This window comes from Petaurus breviceps, unplaced genomic scaffold (genome assembly GCF_028583685.1).
Source record: "Petaurus breviceps papuanus isolate PSGF00001 unplaced genomic scaffold, PetGlider_PUasm1.0 355, whole genome shotgun sequence".
NCBI lineage: Eukaryota > Metazoa > Chordata > Mammalia > Diprotodontia > Petauridae > Petaurus > Petaurus breviceps.
The window spans coordinates 3,329,996-3,340,820 of record NW_027186289.1 but is presented as its reverse complement, the minus strand read 5'-3'; the positions used below and the strand labels follow the sequence as shown (position 1 = coordinate 3,340,820).

General features: G+C 50.2%; 1 protein-coding gene across 1 annotated transcript in view; it reads right to left on the bottom strand.

The window, feature by feature from the left end:
• The window catches only part of LOC138168269 (zinc finger protein 721-like), a 57,103-nt gene extending 53,846 nt beyond the window's left edge, over window positions 1-3,257 (bottom strand). Inside the window, exons 1-2 of the mRNA XM_069097324.1 lie at window positions 3,094-3,257; window positions 651-826 (exon numbers count right to left, since the gene is read on the bottom strand). Of these exons, the coding sequence (XP_068953425.1) occupies window positions 651-684 (34 nt within the window). The 5' untranslated portion in view covers window positions 685-826; window positions 3,094-3,257. The remainder of the gene's footprint in view (window positions 1-650; window positions 827-3,093) is intronic.
• Window positions 3,258-10,825: the final 7,568 nt, after the last annotated feature.

Here is a 10,825-nt window from a genome sequence, read left to right as displayed (position 1 = left end):
GGTTGGACCTGATGGCCTCTGAGGGCCGTCAGCTCAGGATCCCATGACCTCCTCACCACTGCAAAGCATGGAACAGGAAGACCAGAGACAACTGAGAACCCCACCCCCCACCTCGATAAATGGGGAGGAACAGAGAGAGCAGCTCGCTGTCCTGGTGAAGTCCCGTGTGCAGGCCCGGAAAGGCTCTATCCCCGGGTACCAAAGCTGAATCACTGTCTGGCTCTGGGGGCCGAGGCAGGGCACAGCAGGAAGGGAGAAAGCAAAGACTGGTGAGACTGTCTTTGAAGAGGGAAGGGGTGCATCTTCAAACAATGGGCAGGCCCGGGCCGCTGGTGAGCAGAGGAAGCAGAAGCCACTATGACTTCATCCAAACCAGGCCAGGATGAGCTAACCACACCTCCCCTTCAGCATGCTTACTAGGCTGCTAAACTGGGGCAATAGTGGTCACCTTCATCTTTGTACTCCTAGGGCCTAACACTGGGTCAAGCACACAGTAGGTTCTTAATAAATGCTAACCGAACCAGAAAGAGTTGAGAGAAGAGAAAAAGACACAGAATGTCTATAGGGACACGACTCTTCCCGGAGCCTTTTCTTTATCCCTCTCCCCCTGCCCCACCCTTCCCTGCCAGTGCCGGGCCCCTGGCTCTCACCTCTCCCCTCCAGCATTAGGAAGAAGTGGTCCATGCTGGCCTGCTCCTTGGCCAGAACCCCCAGCCAGGATGGTCCCTGGCTCCCGGATCTGCCCCCTCACTTTCTCGGGCCTGGAGCTCTGGGCAGAGGGTCTGAGTCAGCCGTCTTCACTCCCTTATTGCTGCAGGGCTGGGACCTGGGGGTGCCAAAGCAAGGTCACTTGGAATGGGGTCCCCTGTACTCCAGGGCTCAGATCACTGCCTCCCCAGCAGTAAAAGAGCAGCCGAGATGGGACACGGCAGCAGCAGGGACCCTGAAGCTCCAGGCAGATGCCAGGGGCTGTAGCAGCAAGCACCCCAAGGGTCCTCAGGGTTTGCCACCACCACAGGTTCTTGGATCTGCTTTGTTAAAGGAAAGCAACTCAAAATGGGTTAACAAGCTTACTTTAATCAGTCAGACATATATCGTTTACCTTATTCAGGGGAAAAGGTCAGCACTCCGAACTTCAGAATACACAGGCAGAATTATCAAGACAGAAACAGATCCCAAAACAAAGCTACACATCAGGGCTTATATAGCCTTCTCCTGGCTCAGAGAATGTAACAACCTTATTGACTCACTGGCCAATCAAGAAGTATCTACTGAAAAACAAGCCTCCCACCCCAGGGTCCAGGTGCACCTTAGCCTAGGGGCAGGGAAGATCTTTGAAATTGACATTCGCATTACAGGGGCCCAGGGCAAACAAAGCAGCCCAGAAGGAGTTTCCTTCATTCAATAAAGATCTAATGAAAACCCACTCTGGGCCTGACAGCAGGAAACAGGGGGGAAGGGCTGACCAAGCAGCTTCAGGCACATCTTGGAGACTTCTAATAAAAACCTCAGAGGGGGTCTGGAGAAACTAGACACATCCTTCAATGCTAATGGGTAATGGATCCCATCAGCTGGGCTCCCAGGAAGGAGCCCCAATAACACACGCCTAGGCACACAGGGGTGCTAGGCACCAATGCTAATTACAACAGTAACAACAGCTTATTCATCTCTAGACCACAGGACTTCCGAACCGAGGCGGTGGAAGGGAGAGGGAGACCGGACACCCACGAACCAGGGCTGGGACTGTCTCGGCTTCTGCGCCTTTAAAACAGAAGGATGAGGACAGTGGCAATCGCCCAGGGCTCTGGGGAGGCTCTCGGGAAAGCGCACTTGGGCCACCGGAGGTCTACAATAATACAATCGGTACCAAGGATCCAGAAAAGAAAGAAAAATATAGGTCAGCAGCAGAGAGGAGGGGGGTGCGCAGAGTTCAGAACGAAGAGCTGGGGTGAGAGGGAGAGGCTAGAGGCAGGGAGGAAGAGGAAGTCGCCAGACCCCGGGGGCAACGAGGAAGGGGTCCCTGGAAGAAAAGGCCAGAGACCCTGACAGCCCCCCAACCCTGCCTGGCGGGCAGCAGCGCGGAGCGTCCCTCCAGTGGGAGCTAACTGGCTCCCCTTCCCCAGGCCGCGTCATACAGCCTCGTGCCAGGCAGCCGGGGCTCCCCACACCTGGGCTGCCCCAGCGCGCTCCGCCCCAGCTGCAGATCTCCTTCCCTCCCTTCCCAGGTGCCTCTCTGCCCTCCCCCCATTTCTCCCCAGACGGCCGGGGCTCCCCACACCTGGGCTTCCCCAGCCCGCCCCGCCCCAGCTGCAGATCTCTCCGCTCCATTCCCCTCTCCTCCCTCCCCAGGTGCCTCTCTGTCCTCCCCCCATTCCTCCCCAGACAGCTGGGGTTCCCCAAACCTGGGCTCCTGGCTCCAGCTGCAGATCTCTTCCCCTCCCTCCCCAGGTGCCCATCTACCCTCCCCCTATTCCTCCCCAGACAGCCGGGGCTCCCCACACCTGGGCTGCCCCAGCTCGCCCTGACCCTGCTGCAGGTCTCTTCTCTCCAGACCCCTTCCCAGGTCCCCACCTTCCCCCCTCCCCACCCCAGATGCTGCACGCTACCCAGATAACCCACCCAGCCGGGGACGAAGATGGAGGGGGGGCTGGGCCTGAGGGGCGAGGGTCTGGAGGAGAGACCGCATGGTGGGGTCGGTCCTAAGGCAGAGCTGGAACAAGTTTCATTCTAAGCCCGCATACTACGAGGGGGCATGGCCTGGGGCTGCTCCCAAAGGATGCTCACGCTCCCTCGGAGGCTCACTAACACTCAAGGCAGAGCCTCCTTGCACACTCGCTCACACTCAAGCCCGCACGATCAGACTCACCCCCCAAGTGCGGTGAGGATGCCACGCACACTCACTGGTACACGGGCACTCACCAGTGCAATCCGCGTACATTCACGCACGTGCCCAAGGGCAGACAGGCAAGTGCACGTGTGCACGGCCACGCACGAGTGCAATCACGCGCATGCACACTCACGCGCCCTGACACACGCAAACTCACGCACCACAGCGACCGCGATCCAGCGTACACCCGCAGCACTCCCACTCACCTCCGTAGTCCAGTAGGTATACACCAGTGCCCCCACCTGCACCTGCCCCCGCCCCCACGCCCACACTCGCTCAGGCTCAGGCTTCACCTTCTGAAGCCCCGCGGACAAAGGCCAGAACGCCCAGCCCGGAGGCGCAGTGCGCCTGCGCGCCGGAGGCGCCCGAACTACAACTCCCAGCATGCCCCACCGTTCAAGTTCACAGCCCGGGGCTGCCCCTGTCTTGCCTGCGCCTGCGCGCAGGGAACCTTCCCCACCCGCCTCCACCTATGCAGTCCGGCTGTGGGGGCCAGCACGATGGAAGGCACGCAAGTTCCTTAGTGCAGACCACCTCAAGGAAACTGAGGCCCTGGGCCCGGGACTGCAGGACTATGCCAGCTCTCCGAGCTTGCAGTGCATGCAGACCCCCTGCTGCGAGATCCTAGGCGAGGTGGCCCTGCCCCCGCCTTCGTTCCCAGAGGTCGATGGGGCCCAAAGAGGCCAGGGGCTTCCCGGGATCGACCGCGGGGCGAGAACGAGCCAGGCTTCTGCTCTACCTGCGGTACCCGCCATAGCCCGCAGTTATGTAGCGCTCTAAGGACAGCAAGGGGCTTTACAAGTGCCCCACTGGACCTCCACAGCAACCGTGGGAAGGAGGTGCTGCTGTCAGCCCCATTGTGCAGATGGGGAAACTGAGGCAGACAGAGACAGGGTGACTTGACCGGGGTCTTCCAGCTGGCAAGGGTCCGAGGCCAAGCTCTCCCGGTGCACGTGCCTGTTGAAGCACGTGCACCTTTGGAGCCCCAAATCCCCCAGCAGGGAGAACCACTCAGTGCAGTCATGTTTTCTGAGTGTCAGCATAATTTATAATGGCAGAAAGCTGGAACAGCCCCAGCCCCGGCTGTGGGGAGATGCCCAAGCATGTGGGTGGGGAGCACACCGGCCCTGGGGGCTGCATCTGCGCGTTGGGCAGGCACGCAGGGGCGAGACAGTGCGGGTATGAGGAACGGAAAGCTAGTGCAGCAGATCCGCAGGCTGGTTTAAAAGGGGAGCTTCTCTTTGATGCTTGGGGCCAAAGGGAACCGATGGGGTTTATCAAGTGGGGACGTCACTTGTTTATATCTGTGCTGAATGAATCATTTGGTACCAGTCCATGAGAGGGAGGAGAGCCTTGAGGCCCACAGAGCAGCTGGACAGCTGGTGCCGCTGCAGAGGGAAGAGGGAGCCATGGTGAGATCTGGCGGGTAAGGGAGAGGGAGCAGTGGAGGACTGAGTTTACTAACCCGGGACAATGGAAGAGTGGTGGTAACTGAGAAAAACAGGGACACCTGCAAGAGATGTGGAGGAAAAGGTCATCAATGAGTTCTGTTGGGACATGGGGAGATGCCTACAGTATGTCGGCAGTGATGTGGAGATCCAGGGTCAGGATCTGTAAATGTGTGAGTCACTTACACAGAAAAGAGAAATCCCCCGGGGTAGATTAGGTCCACCAGAGGGAGACTGGAGAAAGAAGAGATCCAAACCTGAGCCCTGAGGATCCCCTGGGTAGGGGCAGTAATGTGAGTGAGGTGCCAACCAAGGAGATGGAGGAGGGGCAGGCAGGGGGAGAACAGGGAGAGGAATATCAGAAAAGCCTGAGGGGGCAGCAGAGAATGGACCAAGTAAAGACCTTCAGGTTGGGCAAGAGAGTGCTGGTAACCGAAGAAAGTTTCATTGGAGTGATGAGGGCACCGATAACAAGAGGCTGATGAAGGAGAGGAGGGGAAAGGGAGGCCACAGAGTAGACAGCTCTTTCTAGGGTTTGGAAAGGAGAAATAGAGGACTATGGCACTGAGGGCATCGTAAGGTCTAGCGAAGGCTGTTTAAGGAAGGGCAGTATTGGGCATTCTGGAAACTAGCGGACAGCTACTCAGTAAGAAGACATTGAAGAGGAGAGAAAAAGAGAAGGAGAAACAGACTCAGAGAGAGACAGAAAGGAAGAGGAAGGAAGGGAGGAAGGAAGAAAGGAAAGAAGGAAGGGAGGAAAGAAGGGAGGGAAGAAGGAAGGAAGGAGTGAGGGAGGGTGGGAGGAAAGAAAGAAGGAAGGAAGGAGTGAGGGAGGGAGGAAGGAGGGAAGGAAGGAAGGAGTGAGGGAGGGAAGGAGGAAGGAAGGGAGGAAAGAAGGGAGGGAGGGAGGGAGGAAGGAAAGAAGGAGTGAGGGAGGGAGGAAGGAAAGAAGGAAGGAAGAAGTGAGGGAGGGAGGAAGGAGGGAAGGAAGGAAGGAAGAAAAAAGACAGAAAGGAATGGTGGTGGGGAGAGAGTGAGAGAAGAATTGAATTTGCCATTGCAGTCTGAAGATGAGAGGGGTTGGCATCACACGTGTAGACACATTGCCTCTGGGCTAGAAGGCCTGCCTGATTGTCAGAGACTGGAGAGGAGAGCAGGTGGGGTGGGGAGGACCTCCAGGGGGCTGTTCATGGCAAGTGGCCTCAGTTGTGCCAGGGAAGGAAGGGTCCTCCGCTGAGAGAGTGGGGATGAGAAGGTATGGGGGGCCTGAGCAAAGAAGAGAAACTTTAGAAGTTTCCATGGGGAGAGAGGGAGGGAATCAATTAGGGAGGAACAAAAGTCTTCCCTTGCTGCTTTCAGGGCCTGGTTGAGGTCGAATAATTTGAATTTCTCATGGATGGTCAAACTCACCTAACTGAAGCCATCCTTGTCTGAATTCCCAGATGCATGAATTGTCTGAGGCTGACTAGACACCATCACTCCCAGCCTCTGATTGTTCCATAGAAGTCCCAGACTTTCTTCTCCAGGATTCCCAAGCTTTCTCTATGAACTTTCAGGAGTTTTGCAAAACCATGTTGTATCAGCAATGCCATATTCACAATGCCTATAGAGATTACAAATATGCTGATATAATTATCCATCACAAAATACGTCAGGTTTGCCATTTGGGGAAATAAACTAGAAAATTTATTAAGATACCAAAAGACTGAGTCCCAAAACCAGAAAGTGAAAGCCATCAGAGTAGTTATGACATTGGCACAGGTAGATAAAGTAGAAAGCACCCACATTCTCAAGCCTTTAAAACAGAACAGGCTACCTCAGGCAAAGGTCCTCCTCTCCCCACTCACAGCAACCACCCAGCGTCCTGGAAGAGCGCTCCCAGCAGCTCCGGCCCCTGGCAGTCCTCAGCAGGAGTCCTTAGCAGAAAAAAAAAAAAGGCAACCGCCGCCAACTGCCAACCGCAGGACCGTTAGCTCGGCTTTTCACTTTCTCTTGCTCTGCTATGTCAGCACGTCCATGGGGCATGGGAGATCTTTAAATCCCATAACCCTTACACATGTTAAACCAGGGAATGTCCTGCAGCCTCTCTCCCCTAGGCCCATGTACCTTATAAGAGCCCCACATCTAATGCTCCTTTTTGGGGTACACCAGCACTTGCTGCTTAGCACCCCAAGCTGTAAATGCCCCAACTAAAGACCTCAGTTTTGCTGTGTTGGCTACCTTCTCTTTAATTCAGGTTGAATTCAGTAAGCTAGGTTCCAGCCTCATTCAGTCTGAGTGGAGAAGACCCATGGGAGGAATAATCTAGGTATGAGTTGTGACCAGGGCTGAGAGGTGAGAGGATGAGGGAGTGAGGGATCTGACAGTTTGAGTAAGTGAATTGATTAGCTATGGGGTTGGGATTGGGAAGGGAGGAAATGAAATTAGAGCAGGGCTCTGGGCCCTGTACGATGTTTGGGGTTTTTATTAATAGCCGACTCCTCAGATTTATCGGTGACCCAAAGGTAGGACACACCCTTGGCCTTGATAGTAGATTCAGGGCTGTTGTGGAACTCAGGAGTCCTTGGCTGGGAGTTATTGAAGCAAATAGACTGGGATTCGTGGTTGGATCTATTAGAAACATTTTTTAAATTAGAAAATATTGAAACAGTTTTTTGGAGGACAATGCTTTAATGGAGATCATTCTGTCAGCCAAATGTCCCATTTTGATACAAGGAGACTGGGTCTAATGTACTCCTGTGTGGGGAGGAGGGAGTCTTCATAGAAGTTCTGGAAAGTTCTAGAAATGATCTCACTGTCAAGTTTTATTTTGGAATTACAGCTAGGGAACAGGGTATTTATCTGGCAGCTTACATCTTGTACTCTCAGCTCCTAAGAGTAAGGATCCTTCTGCTTCAGGAACGTCCAGGGTGAGGTCAAGAGAAAAGAGTCAAACAATCCAAGTTTTAGGAGATTAGACAAAATTCTGTCACCACATGTAAAAACTTCACTGTTTTCTGATATCTAGAATTTGTACTTGGGGCTATTTAGTTTGGATTACCAGTGAGAGGCACAGAGTGTGGGCCAGAGATAGAGAACTGGCCCTTTGACCAGGAAGCCTTGGGCTCCAGCTGACCCCACCCCCACCATGGCCCCTGGACATGATCCTTTATCTGCCAGAATTGAGGCAACCATCACTGTCAGCTGTAGAAGGTTCCAGCTTACATTGGCAAAGGGAGTTCTCTTATCCTGGGTTTCTCCTGGCCAGTGAAGTCACAGGACCATTCCCCATTCTTTACCAATGAATGAATACCTTACAAATTTTGAGATCTAGCAAGTTTGTAGCTAAGACTCCTGCATTCATTTTCATTTCTCTATAGAATTGAGAGCCCAGGGTTTTGTTTCCGCAATTCATCATTTGGTGCCTTCTGGGCACAACATGTATCTCTATATTAACGTGCTAGACAATGTCATGATTAAAATTAAAGTAAACTGAGGCACAAAGCTCCGAGCACAATCAGTTGCTTGCTAAGGCTAGCAGTTACCAATACAAAGTGTCTCTGAGCTCCTCAGGAAGCCAAAGACTTGGATTGAAGGCTGACCAATTGTTTGATGGACAGAAGGAGGAGCATCCTAGATGGGAAAGACACAATTGGTGAGTGTCTTAGCAGCACAGATCTAGGGGATGATGTAATTGGCTGGAGATTTGGAGGGCAGAACTAGCAACAGCCCCCCCTTCCATCTTGCTGTGGAAAGCTCCTTGGTGGTGCCCACCTGCAAGGCTAGTTGGAGTAACAGCGATGTCAGATCAGACTTATATGAAGGACAGTCAGTGTCACAGAGACCAAACTCCCTGACATCCACTAGCATCCTTCAAAGATAACAGATTTCCTTGAGACAAGAACAAAATAGTGATTGGCAGGAAAACTGAGCTTCTAAACTTAACTCAGTGACAGTGTGTGATTGACAGGAAAGCTGAACTTTCAAACTTAGCTCAGAGACAAATGAAATTAACTCAGGTAGTTAAAATGTCAGTAGTGCTACAAAATTAAATCAATTACAGAATTGAATCAACTTCATTTTCCCAATTTTCAATTCCCCTTTTTGATCGATGGGAGACATGTCTCCCATAGATCACTTGCCTACAAGCTAGTTCTAAAAGATTTTTAAAATATAGTCAATAGCAGTAGTACACACTAACAACCTTTCTGGTGAAGTTTGGAACAGGTTTAACACAGCAACTCATACAAAGGCTAAGCAGGATTATAAGGCCCATTTACCAAGGCTGTCTAACGGGTCATTTCCTTGTAGCCAAGTGAACCAAGAAGATGAATTCCACCACAGGTTACCTGGGGGTGGTAGTTGTGTTTCTGTGATAACTTGTTGAATTTCTTGGAGGCTGGTAACAATTTCCCCTGATTTGTTACTGTAAGAACAACAAGATTGACTTGTCACACCATAAGCTATAGTAAGAATATCTAAAACCTTGTACTAATTTCAGAGGGGAGATTTATATGTCACCAAATTAACCAAGAAAATTCAGTCAACATATAAACACAATAAACAAAAGGCCAAAGTAATACAATGATGATCATCACTATTGAAAGACATCAAGTCTCCTATCCTAATAAAGCACTCCCAATTGTCCTTTTCATCAGCATGCTTTATCTTGGATCCCAGATGTCCCATATAGTGGTCTGGTCCCTGGAAACATCTCTTGGACATTCTGGAATAGGTGTCATCCTCAGGGCAGCTCTGAAGGGATCTCCTCCTTAACGATCTGCTTCTCCAGTTCCAAGTTACTTGCAGAGATTACTCGATCCAATGTAGTGCAACCTTCTAAATTTGATTTTCCAATAACCAGCTCATGTGCCAAAAGCCAGCTCCAGCCTTGTGGATCCAATCTTCTTAACTAGAGAGCAGTAAGAAGAACAGCAAATGAAGAGTCTGTAATTCACCGGAAGTTTAAGAGCATTTCAGCTCTTACACGCCACTTGTTTCTGTCTTTGCCCTAATCCCTGTATCTGATACGGAACTTGCCAACAACAAACTGGAGAATTCTTAAAAAGAGTCTTGGAGGGCTTTACTCATAAATTGGGCCCATCTGTTTCTTAAAATGATCAGACAGATACTTCAAATAGAAAAAAGTGACTTAAAATTTCTTTACAATTATCAATACAATTTTAAAATCCTTGATCCAATATTGAAAACTAATTACTAAAACATACTCAAAGTCTGTATAATCCCACTAGAAACATTTGGAAAACAAATTTATACATATAGAGCTGAGTTCCTAGAGGAAACACTCAGATCCTGGTATTTTCTCTAAATTTACTATTCCATTTAATTAGATCTTTGTCTTCTTAGAAGTTATTTACATCTCTTTTTTTTGCATCTTTGTCTTAATTCCTCCTTTAGGAGATTATTATTCCCATATCAATCTGAAAGAAGTCATTTCAAGGACTTAATTTTATTTACAAATATATAATTACTAGCACATCCAAAAACTCATTTACTTAGTTGCTTAGGGTATGGATTTGACTATCAATTTGGATTGAAAACAGTAAGATCTTTCATATTTGCATCTTATTGTAGTTGTACAGAATTGTTGGAGTGTTGGAGGAACACTCATTATTTTAAAAAAAAATACAACTTTACCTCCTACAGTTAGAGAGATGTGCTATGAAAAGAAGAAGCTGGGATATGGTTAAAACAGCATCAAGACTGGTCCTCCAGGCCTAAGCCCAAGAGCACAGAATGACTTAACATAGGTATAATAGGATATAGCATCCTCAGTTCTGTCTTATTTCAGGTCGGTGTCATAATTAACCTTTTGGAATAGCTAATCATACAGCAAAGATCCACGCTATTCACAGGGCTATCATAGCCAGGCTGAAGATTAATCAAATGGGAAACAGTCCTATTCAAAAAGGAAATAACACAATGGGGAAACTGCTTTGAGAGGACTGACAGTTGGATTTGGAATCAAGGAAGCTTGGTTTCAAAATTCACCTTAGATACTTACTTACTAGGTATATTACTTTGTCCCTGAGCCTCTGCCCCATCTTTAAAATTAGGGGGCTGTACCTAATGACCTTTAAGGTCCCTTCCAATTGTGAATCTATGATCCTGTAATCACATAATTAGCTATGCTGAATGAAGGGGAAAGAGGAGCCCAGGATGACACTGAGGCTGTGGACCTAAGTGACCAGGAAGGTGGTGGGTGCCCTTGGCAGAAACAGGGGAGTTTGGTAGAGGAGTGGGCTTTAAAGAAAAGGCTGGTTTGTGGCATGCTGAGTTTCAGGGGTCTCCAGCACACCCAGTTTGAAATATTCAATGGACAATTGGTAGCAAGGCCCTGAAAGACCAATGATCCTTGAATCCAGGACACTGATGAGGTCACCAAGGGTGGAAGGGGAGTTAGAACAAAGAAGAGGCCCAGGACAGAGCCTTGAGGAGGCCCCAGGACACGGGGCGGAAACTTTTCAATGCCTGTTGGACTGGATCAGGT